General features: G+C 37.8%; 1 protein-coding gene across 2 annotated transcripts; it reads left to right on the top strand.

Annotated features, from left to right (window-relative positions):
- The first annotated feature begins 782 nt into the window (after window positions 1–782).
- LOC132050423 (protein FLUORESCENT IN BLUE LIGHT, chloroplastic) lies at window positions 783–4,838 on the top strand. Of its 2 annotated transcripts, none has more exons than XM_059441662.1 (4): window positions 783–1,068; window positions 2,001–2,163; window positions 3,293–3,616; window positions 4,470–4,838. In XM_059441662.1, the coding sequence occupies exons 1-4, from the start codon at window positions 907–909 to the stop codon at window positions 4,670–4,672; spliced, it is 852 nt and encodes a 283-aa protein (XP_059297645.1). In that variant the 5' UTR covers window positions 783–906; the 3' UTR covers window positions 4,673–4,838. The 2 variants fall into 2 exon arrangements, with proteins under 2 accessions (XP_059297645.1, XP_059297652.1); XM_059441669.1 differs by having other exon boundaries at window positions 784–1,068; window positions 2,013–2,163; window positions 4,470–4,836.
- Window positions 4,839–14,592: the final 9,754 nt, after the last annotated feature.

The raw sequence follows: 14,592 nt of genomic DNA, 5'->3' as shown, positions 1-14,592 counted from the left end.
TGCTTGGTAACCTGCCTAGAACACCTTGGAAGACAATGATGTTTAAGAATATGGCAAGTGCCTAAAGCTATAATCACTATGTGGCTAATGCTACAAGAGAGGTCGCCAACAAAAGTAGACAGACTTATTAACTGGGGAATAAATGCTGATCTTGTTTGCTCTCTATGCAGCAGTACACAAGAAACTCGAGACCGCCTATTTGCAGATTGTGCACTAACAAAACAGCTGTGGAATAAACTACTGAAATGGATGAATAGGCCGAGATACACACCAACTCGGGACCGTATGCTACACCGGGTAATTGCTAATAGCGAGGGAAGTCTTCAAACAGCCTCCGCGTTCGTTTGATCTATGCAGAAGCTTGCCATGCTAGATGGATGGAAAGAAATCAAAGGATCTTTGAACACAAAAGTAGAAGCATTGAAGTTATTGCTAGAGAAGTTGCCTACATAGGTGCTATGAGAGCTCCTACTAGAATGCAATCGATGATGCACGCTTGGCACATGTAGTTATGATGAGTAGTCAAACAATTGTCTGAGTGCTAGGAGAGATTGACTAGACCTACCTCTAAGAAGTATGGTAGTTTATTTCCCTATTAGGTCACTGTGTTGCTGAACCTATATAGAGAATAGCTCACTGTGATAGTGTAGCTAAAGCTTTGTAATGTACAGTTGGTGATTAAATAAAATTGTTAGTTACCAAAAAAAAAAAGTTATCAGCTTCACTTAATAATTAAAACTTTAGTCACCTCCGATAAAAAAAAAATATAATTAAAAGCCCCCGGTTAGTGTACCATTCTGTTTATGGAAAAGTAAAAGAAAACGGCAAAACAGTGTTATCCATCCACAGAACACAATTATCGCACAGAAAAATCATTGAAACAAAACCAACTCTCAAGAATTGAAGATGACAATTATGGTGAAGCAATTGCATCTTTCACAGAGTCATTTTCTGTGTGATCCTTTGTTAACATCACCAAAATCTACTGTTAAACGCATTTTCTTGGCATCCCTCGAAGCTCACAAACATACCAAGAACACTTTAAAATGCATCCACATTGATTTCAAGGTAACTGAATTTTGACTTTTAGGATTTTGGGTTTATTTATTTTAATATTTTAGTTCGTGGGTCTATTGCAAAACTACTTCTTTTGTTCTATTTTGATTGGTAAGCAATGCCATGGTTTTTGGCCCTTTATTGGAAAAACTTGGTGGAATTCACCTAACTGAAAGTTACTGTTTCTAGTTGTCATCATGTTGATGACAAGTATCTACTGGAGGAAGTGAAGAATAAGCTTTATCTTTAACATATCTTAGAGAAACATACTCAATTTTGATCGAATCCGTTGTAGTATAAACAAATAAATAACTAAATAAAAAGAAGGAATAGAAGAGAGGCCTTGATCTATCATTTGTTACTAACAAAGTAGATAATAAGAAAAAAAAGGAGGAGTTCATTGTGTTCAAAGCATAGCATATGTATAAGTGTAATAATGCTAATTAGCGAGGTAAAAATGCTTCGACTGAGAATTTACAACAGATAGATTATAGTTGTTGTCAAAGTGGTTAATTTGTAAAAGATATATCGTACTGTTAGGTGATATGTGTATGTGGTGATTTCAGATTTAGCTGGTGAAGATTCATATTGCGTAAGTAATATTGGCCTCACTGGCGATCAAGCTAAAATGTCAAAAGGTTTTTTTATAAGACACTTTCTACTAAAAGCTTGTCCAAATTGCTCGTTACTACCTAATTCCAGTGCAAAATCATGAAACTATTATAGACTGAAAGTGATGTCCTTTTGCTACCATTTCTCTTGCTCAAACCATTCTTTAGCTGTGTACGCACTCCTTCGCTTGCTCTGTTCTTTTCTTATTATGTTTGAGTAGATAAAGCTCATGTTACTCTAGTGGAAAATGCAAGGTATGCAAAAAGTAACTAGCTGAATTAATTTCTTAGCTTCCATTTCTTGTTCAATTTCAATTGTTATACACATGGGAGGAAATTTTGCAGTTTAGACATCCTGCAGCAGCATTAACCGTGACTAATGCATTGATGATGGCTACACCTTTAGACGCCTTGGCTCAAACATGTGAAAGCAATACTTCTGTCTTCAATATGCCATTATTGCTGCTTGTTGCCCTCATTGGGGCCACCGTGGGAGGTAAGGTACTTCTGGCACTGCCACTGTTTTATTGCATATTGGGGACTTTCAACTTTGAAATGACCGAAAGTCTGTTATGGTTAGCTTAAACTCTAAATCATAGACGCCAAGTTAACCATAGAGTATGAGCATAAACTTCACATCAAATTACATCCCATATGATGCAGAAACTACTCTTTTTGGTTGAGGCATTCAAGATTACATACATAAGCAAGCAACTTGGATGAGATCATAAGACTAGTCATGTTTGGCTTGCATTGCCATAGTCACAAAGCTTAAGTTTAGTACATGCACATATGAGACAGAATTTGACTTCAGTGAAAAGAAGTCAAAAGACATTTGATGCATTAAAATACATTGAGATCAGTATAGGAACCGGGAGTTAACAAGGCCACTTCATTCAGCAGTTCCTCTGCCAAAAAAATTGATCAAAATCTTATTTAACGCATGAGACTTACAACTGCCATCAGATTTTCCTAATGTATATTTGTGGCAATGGCCAAGAGCAGTACATTATAAATGCCATAACCTACAAGAATGAGCCTAATTAAGAACTTATCAACAAGAACTATGCATCAATCCCAAACCTGTTGAGGTCGACATATGGATCCTCAATATCCATTCTGGTCCATCTGCGCTCATTTCACTCTATATTTAATAACTTCTCTTTTGGGACAATTCGAGAACTTATCCCAAAGGAATGGTGATTCAGAAAAGGTGGTTTTGAGTAGGCTAAGAGAACATAGTGGAAATGGTATAGCTGTGCTTTTTTAAGGATTTCCTCTCTTCCTCCTTTGTTTTCTTTTTTTATTTTTTGTTCTGCCAGAAAGTATGGAAATTTGAAATGGTTGTTTGTAGGAAAAACTTTTCAAATTTGAATGGATTCTGAGTACAACAGCATGATGTGTTTATGTGAAAACATGGAAGTTGGTGTAGGGTGTAAAGATCTCGTTTTCAAAATGTCTTCACTACAATTAACCTATCTAATCTAGTCTTCTTTCTCATCTTCTCAAGGCTCTACTGTGTACTGATCCTCTCAATGGTGGAACATTGCTTTCTTTGGTTTACTTTTTTCCCCACCTTTTGAATTAAAGTATGTGTATGTGCACATTTGTAATTGTACTTTCAGGACTAGTTGCGCGTCAGAGAAAAGCGGAATTGCAGAGGTTGAATGAGCAGCTCCGCCAGATTAATGCGGCACTAAGAAGGCAAGCCAAAATAGAGTCCTATGCACCTGCCTTAAGTTATGCTCCTGTTGGTACTAGTAGGATTTCAGAAAGTGAAGTGATTATTGATCCAAGAAAGCAGGAATTAATTTCTCACTTGAAAAGTGGAAAGACTTTTCTGAGGAATCAAGCCCCAGAAAAGGCATTTTTGGAGTTTAAAACAGCTCTTGAGCTTGCACAGGATGTAAAAGACCCTATAGAGGAAAAGAAGGCAGCAAGGGGCTTAGGTATGTCAGATCTGCTTGTTTAATTTAGCCTTATATTTTCTTGATTGAACACGGTTTAGGCAGTAAAGGAGTTTTGAATTTAGTTAAATAAAAATTTCCTCTGTATGTGAGGCTGCATCATTGACTGGAACTACAACAACAACATACCCAGTATAATACTATAATCCCACCAGGTGGGGTCTGGGGAGGGTAGAGTGTACGCAGACCTTACCCCTACCTTTTGACGGGTAGGGAGGCTGTTTGACTGGAACTACACATGCATGCATTTTTTGTCTTCTTTGATCTAGCTAGAACTTTCTAGAAATGATTTTTATGGTTGCTTGTGTATGTCTAAACAATGTAATGAATATGTTCCCTGGCAATGAGATCTTGTTTCTACCTTAGTTTTTTTTTTTTTTTTTTTTTTATAACCATGGTGTCCGGGCCAGCTTGCGCGCACCTCGACTAGTTCCACGGGATACATGCCACCTCCCACAGCAATAGGTACCGGGTAACTCTGTCCACCAAGGCTAGAACAGTTGGGAAGAAATCACCCAGTGTTTTCGTCTTTCCAGGCCTTAGCTATCTTTCTTGTTGTCATTTGTTCCTTATTTCTTGGTGTCACGAGGTCATGTTTTTTTTTTTTTTTTTTTTTTGATCTAGGACACAAATGTAAAATCCCGCTAGAAGTTGGATATAGAGATTTTTGTAAATTCGTTTATTACATTATCATTTGGTAAATCTTCGTCCTTGTAGCAGAGAGGATAGATGTACAAAGTGAAACTTTATCCACATACAAACTGCTGCTATATCTCTCTCTTGTATGTGTGTGTATCATGATGTAATGAACCCCAAAGCTTTATCTCTTTTTCAGGGGCATCATTACAAAGGCAGGGCAAGTACAAGGAAGCCATTGAATACCACTCTATGGTTCTTGATATCTCGGGAAGAAATGGAGAGGATTCCGGGAGCACAGAAGCTTATGGAGCAATAGCTGATTGTTATACTGAGCTTGGAGATATGGAACGAGCTGCAAAATACTATGATGAATACATCGCGAGGCTACAGAGTGACTAAGTCATCTACGGAAAGACTTGAGTATATTTCTCTTGCGGAAATTTCTTTATGTTCATGCATAGGGAGTAGAATGTTTAGAGGTTAGGTCTTTTCTCTTGGTATATTTCTGTCTTGCATACATTATTTACTGGTTTCTTCTCTGTATTTATTTGTTTGTTCCTTTTTTGGCATCTCGAGGGTCTCCACTCCTGAAGTTATCACCGATAGCTGGTAATCAGAATTTCCAGCTCAATTTACATGTGAAAGTTGGATTTGGCAACTAAGTGATCTTTAGAGAATTTAGCAAGCATTGTTGCTTTTGGAATGGACAATGCATTGAGATTGTTCCACTTTCTCTTGATTATTTTATAACAATTCATCCCATTAAGTCATTAACATGTCTCATGATGAATCTACACTGTTGAAAGCTTCACTTCCCCGCAGATGCAAATAGATGCTGCTAATAATTTTTAAGTTGAGGATTTTTTTTTAATTGGTTTCAAAAACCTCAGACCGAAGATGCGTAAAATACTGACAAGCCTCTAGTTAAATAAAGATGACAATAAAAATAACGGATAACGCCAAAAAACAATATATTCACACTAAGTTGGCTAGGTTTGCAAAAGGCAAAAGACATAGATTGCACCTTGAACTATATCCGAAATGTCGAGTTTACACTCAAACTAATCGGGCGACCTATTACTTCTCTGCACGTTTAAAAAGATAATTTTGCTGAAACACCACTCTCACAGTATGTGGTGCATTACACTCGCAACTTTAGCGCCACGTCAGATTTTTTTTTTTTAATTTTTATATTCTTTTACATATGGATGCTATTCTTTTTTTTTTTTTCTCCATATTTTCCTTCTCTTCCTCTTTCATCAATGTCCATACCCACCAACATCACAAGAAAAAAAAATATCACCAGCATCACCTCTTTTTCCCCACCTCCACACATCTACTGCAATAAAATCACTCTAAAAGTTTTGAGTTATTAAAACAAAATAGAGGTGAAATGAAATGCAAAGTTTAAAAATAAGAATTATTGAAGAGCAGTGTGAAGAGTTTGAGGTTAACAAAAATAAGCTCATGATCTCAGCCAGTGTGAGATCTAATGGGGAAAAACGAGAAGTGAGAGACAAAGCCCTTGAGTTAAAGAACTATAAGATTTACTTCGGCCGGAAAATTTTTCGATAAAGTCTTCTGTCTTATTTCTTCTTCTATTTTTGGTTCAGGAAAGAGATTTTTCAGAAAATCGTGTCATGATCTCACTATATTAGTAATTAAAGTAGTAAAATTAGTAGAAATAATAAAGGATTAGTATGGGATAAGTATGCTGCCAGCCGGGTTCGATATTGGGTAAGCAAGGAGTATTATTAACTAACTTTTGAAACGGACGGCTGAGATTAGAAAGGAATTAATGAGCTACAATGGCCAGGATCTTGCCACGTCATCAGCAGTTAGTTATAAGTTGTCAGAGGAGAGAGAAAATCAATTAAGCAAAAATCAGGTGCAATTTCTTCTTCTTCTCGACTCTTTCTTCTTCTCCAATCTTCTCTTCTTCTCTTTCTAATACTTCTTCTCTACTTCTTCTGCAGATCTATTCTCATCAATGGCGAATCCATGTTATATTTTAGTATAGTTTTATCAGACAGTTTCAGATCTACGTATTAAGTTCCATTTTCCATTTTTGATATAATAGAAAATTGTTCCAAAAAACTTGTTCTTCTTCATTTGGATTGGTTAATTGTGTGAATTGAGTTGAGATCATTACTTTTGGTATCAGAGCAATCGATTCTACGGAGTGTGGGTTGAGAAATGGCTGAGGGAACTAGATTGCAAACAATGGATGCTAAACTAACTCAACATGAGGAAGTGTTAACTGAGTTGACTGCTGGTCAACAAGTCTTGCAACAGACTCAGAGGGGTATCCAAGGAACATTGGAATTGATACTTGGGAGGTTAACAGCATTGGAGAGGCCTAATAGACCTCAAGGAGACGGGATATTGCCCATACCTGCTCAAGAGGAGAGACCAAACAGGCCTCAGGTCCAAGAACAAAACAGGCCTCAAGGTGCAGCTCAAGCTCCTATCCCCAAATGGATTCTGCCTACTTTCGAAGGTAAAGAACCTAAAGTGTGGATTAGAAAGTGTGAAAGGCACTTCAATTTGTACAGAACTCCTGATAATCTAAAAGTAGAAGCTGCTGCACTTTATTTGGAGGGAATAGCTGAAATATGGTATCATTCCTTAGTGTTGAGTAGAGGCACTGTTGTTTGGGCTGAATTTAAAGAGGAGTTAATAGTAAGGTTTAGTGAACAAGTAATGGAAGATGTAGTGGAAGAATTCAATAAGCTGAGCCAAACTGGAACTGTTGATGAGTTTCTAGCTCAGTTTGAAGATAAGAAAGCCCAGATACTTGTGAGGAATCCTCATTTAGATGAATCACATTTTTTGTCAAGTTTCATTGGGGCCCTGAAAGAGGATATCAAGGTGGGTGTTAAGCTACTTAAACCTGCCACTTTTAGGCTTTGCTATTGAACAAGCTAAACTATAAGAAAGGGCAATTGAAGTTGCTGAGAAGAAAGCTAGAGCTGCAGCCAAACTCTCAGCTAGGTTCACTAACCATGCTCCTACTAAGGCTCCTGTTGCAACTACAACTAAGCCTACTGGGTTCAGATTGACACCAGAAGTATATGAGTACAGAAGGAGCAATCAATTGTATTTCAGGTGTGGGGAAAAGTATTCTCCTGGTCACCAGTGTCCAAGGAAACAATTGAATTGTTTGATAGGAGAAGTAGAAACTACAGAGGAGCTGGAAATTGTAGCAGATCAACCTGTTGAAGATGTGATCATTGAAGGTGATATAGACCAGGTGGTACAAGAAGCTATATGCATGAGTGCCTTGTCTGGCAGTAACAGAGGTGTCAACACTATATTGGTAAGTGGTTCTGTGAAGAATAGGAACCTTGCCTTGTTGATTGACTCTGGCAGCACTCATAGCTTCATTGATAAAAATACTGTTAAGGAAACTAGGTATCAAGCTAGTTATTGCCCTCCTGTTAGAGTGACAGTAGCAGATGGCAACTATGTCATGTGCACTTCTCATTGTCAAGGGTTCAAATGGAAGATGCAAGGCAGGCCCTTCCAAGAAGATTTGCTTATCATACCCACTTGGAGGATGTGATATTGTTCTAGGCAATGACTGGATGAAGAAGCATAATCCCACCAAGTTTGATCATGAGAAAAACTGTGTTACCATTGGTAGAAAGGGAAATAAGTTGGTGTTGCATGGTATTACTGAAGAGGGCAAGCTAAATATGATTTCCAGTAGGACTATGAGCAAAGTCTTGAAGAAAGGTCAAGCACTTATAGCACATCTATTTATGGTTAATGCAATAGTGGCTGAAGGCATGAGCTAGTTGATGAAGCCATAGAGACAGTCCTAGAAAACTACAAGGATGTGTTCATGGAACCCAAGTCCTTGCCACCTATCAGGGCCTTGGACCATGCTATTCCACTCAAACCTGGTGCTATACCAGTGAGTTTAAGACCATATAGGTATAATTTCCATCAGAAAGATGAATTAGAGAGGCAAGTCACAGAAATGCTCACTAATGGTATTATTCAGCAGAGTCAATCACCATTTTCATCCCCAACCCTCCTTGTCAAAAAGAAGGATGGGACATGGAGGTTCTGTGTGGATTATAGGGGACTAAATGAGATCACTATCAAGGATAAATATCCTATACCCATTGTTGATGATTTATTGGATGAGCTCCATGGTTCAGCAATGTTCTCCAAAGTTGACCTGAGGGCAGGTTACCACCAGATCAAGATGAAGGAGGATGATGTCTACAAAACAGCTTTCAGGACTCACATGGGACATTATGAGTTTAGGGTAATGCCATTTGGGTTAACAAATGCCCCTGCAACATTTCAAGCCTTAATGAATCAGATCTTTCAGCCTTATCTGAGGAAGTTTGTCTTTGGTTTTCTTTGATGATATACTCATATACAGTGTATCCTTAGAGGAACATGTTGCTCATCTGGTTCTTTGTGTTTGAATTGCTAAGGACTCACTCACTCTTAGCTAAGAAGTCAAAGTGTTCTTTTGGTCAGAAACAAGTGGAATATTTAGGTCATGTGATCACCAAGGAAGGAGTTTCTACTGATCCTTCCAAGATACAAGCTATGGTTGATTGGCCTAAACCAGTTTCAATCAAGAGTCTGAGGGGGTTTTTGGGGTTAACTGGGTACTATAGAAAGTATGTTGCTGGTTATGGCACCATCTGTAGACCCTTGACTGATCTTTTAAAGAAGGATGCTTTTAGGTGGAATGATGAAGCTGAATTGGCTTTCACAGCTCTTAAAAGGGCAATGACAACCACCCCAGTTTTGGTCTTACCTGACTATTCTAAAGTGGAGACTGATGCTAGTAATGGAGGAATTGGGGCTGTTCTAATGCAAGGAGAGAGACCTATTGCCTTCTTTAGCAAGGTTTTGGCACCAAAACATAGGGGTAAGTCAATTTATGAGAAGGAATACATGGCTTTACTCAGTGCAGTAGATAAGTGGAGACATTACCTACAGTACAAACACTTCATTGTCAGGACTGACCATTACAGCTTGAAGTACTTGTTAGAACAGAAGGTGACTTCAGCTATACAGCAAAAAGGACTTACAAAACTGCTTGGACTAGATTATGAAGTCCAATACAAGAAAGGGGTAGAGAATAGAGTGCAGATGCCCTTTTTAGGCAACATGAAGATGGGATGAACAAGCCTCTTTTGAGTCAAGGACAATTGTTGGCTATTAGTGTTTCAGTTCCATCTTGGATGCATGAGGTTACTGAAAGCTATACAAATGATCTCCAAGCTAAAGAATTGATTGCTCAACTGTGGACTTACAAGGACCCAGTCTGTGGCATTATACATCTGGTGTTCTGAGGAGAAAGGGGAAGGTTTATATTGGTGATACTGGAAATCTTAGACAACAACTGATCTCCACCTTTCATGACTCCCCATTAGGTGGTCATTCTGGTCAGCTAGGAACTCTTAAAAGACTATCTCAACTGTTTTATTGGCCCAAAATGAAGCAGATGGTGATTGAATTTGTGGCCAGCTGTGATGTGGGTGTGAAGAGCAAGGATGACAATGCAGCTTATCCATGATTGCTGCAACCCCTTCCTATTCCTAATCAGGCCTGGAGTCACATCAGCATGGACTTCATTGAAGGGTTGCCTAAATCCAAGAATAAAGAGGTAATCTTAGTGGTGGTAGGTAGAATGACTAAGTATGCACATTTTATAGCCTTATCCCATCCCTTTACTGCTGTTACTGTGGCTGAAAAGTTCTGGAAAAGGGTGCATAGCTTACATAGAACTCCTGAATCAATTATCACTGATAGGGACAAGATATTTCTTAGCAACTTTTGGCAAGCTTTGTTCAAACTATTGGGAACTCAGCTTCACTACAACACAACTTACCACCCACAAAGTGATGGACAAACTGAAAGAGTAAACAAATGTTTGGAAAATTACTTAAGGTGTATGACTTCTAATAGACCAACTAAGTGGAAACAATGGTTGTCAGCTGCTGAGTGGTGGTACAACACTAATTTCCATACTAGCCTGCAATGCACTCCTTTTGAAGCCTTGTATGGTTACTCTCCACCTCAACTATCTTTGGGACCCTTGCTTGAAACCATAGTCCCAGCAGCTGAGGATGCTGTCATGTTGAGGCAACAAATGCAACAACTACTTAAAGACCATCTAAGTAAGGCTCAAGAAAAAATGAACTATTATGCTGATCAAAGGAGGACTGACAGGGAGTTTGTAGTTGGTGATATGGTTTACTTGAAGCTACAACCTTATAGACAGACTTCCATTGCATTAAGGAAGAATCTCAAACTCAGTTCTAAGTATTATAGTCCTTACCAGGTGTTAGAAAGGATTGGGAAGGTTGCCTACAAGCTAGCATTGTCTCCCAGTTCTAAGGTGCATCCAGTTTTTCATGTTTCCTTGCTCAAAAAGAAAGTGGGCACTAGAGTGGTGGTGCAGTCTGATTTACCCGTTACTGGTAATGATGGTCAATTCCTTGTCCATCCAGTAGCCATTCTCCAAAGGCAGTTGGTAAAGAAGAATAATGTGGCTACGGTTAGGGGTGGGCATAAACACCGAAAACCGAAAAACCGGACCGAACCGAATTAGTTCGGTTTTTCGGTTTCGGTTTTTTCGATTTTTCGGTCCGGTTCGGTTTTTTTAAAATAAAAAATTCGGTGTTCGGTTCGGTATTCGGTTCCGGTTCACCGGTTCTTCGGTATTCGGTTAAACCGAAAATTTAATAAATAATTTTTACTCCCCTCTACTTCAGAGTTCAGATCACTTAAAAGCCCACTCCACTTTGTGTCTTTCTTAGGCCCACTTTGTGAACTATCTATCCAAATTAGTATTACCAAGCCCATCCTACCTGACCCAAATTAGTATTACCAGCTACCAGCTATCCATCCAAGTCCAATTCGTCTCCACTCTCCAAGACTTCAACAATCAACAGATCAACCATTCAACCCTAACGCCTCCTCCTCTCATCTCCTCTCCTCCTCACGCCTAACCTAACAGTCCGACTCGTCACTCCTCAGTCCTCACACGATCCACACTGCTCTGTCCAACGGCGGCGGGAGTTCTCAAGCACCTCACACCAAGGTAATTTCATTTTCTCCTTATAATTTCTTTGTTTGATTGTTCTTTCCTTTTCATAAGTTTGAACCTTAATTTCTTTTTTCACCGAACCCTAGCTAGTTTTGGATAAAGAATCACTGAATTTGTAAGTATTGGGTTGGATTTGTTTTAAATTATTTTCCTTTTCGGTTAGTTTAAATCTTTATTATGGGTGTTAAATTTTCTTAAATTATCAGTGGGTATCTTTAGACTTGTAAAGAAAAGAAGAAGATAACATCTGTTCTTGTAGTTTTGGAGAAATCTGGGCAAGAATTATTTATACTGTAATTGCTAGATTTTCTTTAGGTGCATAACTGCATATTTGCTGCTTCTTGTTCGGTTTTGTTGAGTGTTTATTGAACTGCTCTACTGCTATAGAGCTATATTTTTTTTTTTCTTTGAAACTGCTAACTGTTGCTATAGAGCTTCTATCTTATAGTTTCTCTTTTTAATTTTTCATAGATGGCGGATGAAACTAGACTAAGTGCGGCTGGTTCAACTGATAGCGTACCTAATACAGATGATAGCAATGACATTGACAAGTCACTTGACACCCAGACCCAGGTAACAAAGAAAAGAAAAGAAATAAGTTCTAGGTCAGCGGTTTGGGATCATTTTGATAAGGTCGTTGTGAATGGTATTGGTAAAGCGAGGTGTAGACATTGTAAAAATCTTTATGCCGCTAATACAACTATAAATGGGACAACGGGATTGAGACAACATATAAATTTGAGGTGCCCAAGATATAAAGCCAAGATTGAAACTTGCACTCGTAAAAGGTAAATTTTGCATCTAAGGGTGAGCCGCTTGGGAATTTGATCAACAATTAATTAGGAGGGCTTTAGTTGAGATGATAATTACGGATGAACTACCATTTAGCTTTGTAGAAAAGGAAGGCTTCAAGAAGTTTATGAATGTAGCCCAACCTTTATTTCAAGTTCCTTCCCGTAGAACAATAACAAGAGATTGTTATGAACTTTATGACGAGTTGAGACTAGATTTGAAGAAGAATTTTAGAGAAGCAAAATCAAAAATCAGCTTTTTTACTACCGACACATGGACATCATTGCAAAGAATTAATTATATGTGTTTATCAAGCCACTATATTGATAAAGATTGGATGTTGCATAAAAAAATACTGAATTTTGCCTATCACTAGTCATAAGGGTGAGCATATGGCAGAGGCTATTAGTAATTGTTTGCTTTATTGGAACTTGGATAAGGTTTTTTCTGTTACTGTTGATAATGCTTCTTCCAACGATGTTACAGTTAGAGAATTGTCTAAACATTAAATATGTGGGAACTAATATAATGGATGGTAAGCATCTTCACGTGAGATGTATGGCACACATACTTAATCTAATTGTGCATGAAGGTTTGAAGGAAATTGATGCTTCTGTCAAACGTGTTAGGCAAATGGTGAGGTATGTTAGATCATCTTCGGCAAGAGGAAGTCACTTTAAGAAATGTTGTGAAGTTCAAAGGGTGGATTGTTCTAAAACATTAGAGCTAGATGTGCCTACTAGGTGGAATTCCACTTACTTGATGTTGGATACGGCACAAAACTTTGAGAAGGCCTTTGATAGGTTTGATCTTTTTGATGAAAATTTTAATAATTATCTTTCTACTCATGTTCTTGAAGATGGAAGTGTTGCAGGTCCTCTTCAATCTGATGATTGGGTGAATGTAAGGAATGTGATAAAGTTTCTTGAAAGATTTCACGAGCTCACCGTAAAGGTTTCAGGTTCACATTATGTTACTTCTAATGTTCATTTTGAGGATATATGTGAGCTTGATGTATATTTGAAAGTGTGTTTAGCAAGTGAAGATCTTAATTTGAGTAAAATGGCTGAGCGGATGAGAGAAAAGTTTAAAAAGTATTGGGGTGATCCTGAAAAGATGAACAAAATGATTTTTATTGCTTCCGTGTTGGATCCTCGTAATAAGTTTGTGTATGTTAGCTTTGGGCTTGAAGAGCTATTTGGGGAGGAAGTAGGAAAGAAAGTGTTTAAGCAAGATATGATTATATGAAATCTTTGTTTGTAGAGTATCTCAAAAATTATTCAAGAGAATTTCATCATAAATCATCTCCTCTCGCATCTTCTTCATCTCAATGCTCATCTGATGTATCTTCTAGTTCTGACACCTCTTTGAGAGCAAAAGCTTTGAGAACTAAGCTTCAGTTGAAGAAACAAAAGGAAGATTCTGGATGTGGGGGTGCTAAATCGGAGTTGGATAAATACATTAGTGAAGAACAAGAGCCTGAAGATGAATGTGTTGAGTTTAAGGTCTTAGATTGGTGGAAAATAAATGCTCCTAGATTTCCCGTGCTTTCGGAGTTGGCTCGTGATGTGTTGGCTATTCCGGTTTCTAGTGTGGCATCGGAATGTGCATTTAGTACCGTGGACGTATTCTTGATCCATTTAGAAGTTCATTGACTCCTAAATGTGTGCAATCTCTTATTTGTTCCCAAGATTGGCTTAGAGAAGAGACTAAACCCGTTAGTGTGGAAGAAAGTTTGGAGTATCTTGAGCAACTTGAACTTGGTAAGGTTTTATATTTTTTGTGTTTTTTAGTGCAAAAATCATATACTTATTTATGTTGTATGACATATTTGATTAAATTTCCTTTAGAGATAGCAAATAGTGGAAGAGATCCTTGCATTGTTGATGTTTGATTTAGGGAGTTTGATTGTGATTTGCTACTAGTGGTAAGTTTAATATTTTATTTTGTATTTCTATTCTTTTATCTTGAAAGTTATATTCTAACTTTTGGTTTTGTCTTATTTTTTATTATGTTCAAGTTCAACAATGCCTCCTAATGCTCGCTCACATGTTTGGGAATATTTTGCGGTAGTTCAAGACAATGAAGAAGGGCGTAAATTAAGGTGTTTGACATGTGGTATGATACTTAAATATAATTCAAGAGTGAATGGCACAGGTTCCTTGATGAAACATATTGGGAAATGTCTTGAGCGTCAACAAGAGAGGCAAATTCGCCTTCAAATTTGAGCTTGTGTTTTGAATTTGGTTAACTTCGGACCGAATTGTAATTGCTAGTGTTGTGTTAAGACAATGGATTTAAGACTTAGTTTGTGACAGCTAATTTTTTGTATTTGGAGCTAAATTTTAAGACATTTGTGTTGTTTATTTATGTTGTTTGGCGCTTTAAAATTTCTTTCGCTCATTTTAAGCTTATGTTATATTGTTATTTGTGTTGCTTG

Source organism: Lycium ferocissimum, chromosome 1, assembly GCF_029784015.1.
Source record: "Lycium ferocissimum isolate CSIRO_LF1 chromosome 1, AGI_CSIRO_Lferr_CH_V1, whole genome shotgun sequence".
NCBI lineage: Eukaryota > Viridiplantae > Streptophyta > Magnoliopsida > Solanales > Solanaceae > Lycium > Lycium ferocissimum.
The sequence above is the reverse complement of the archived record's forward strand: the minus strand, read 5'-3'. Positions and strand labels throughout refer to the sequence as shown.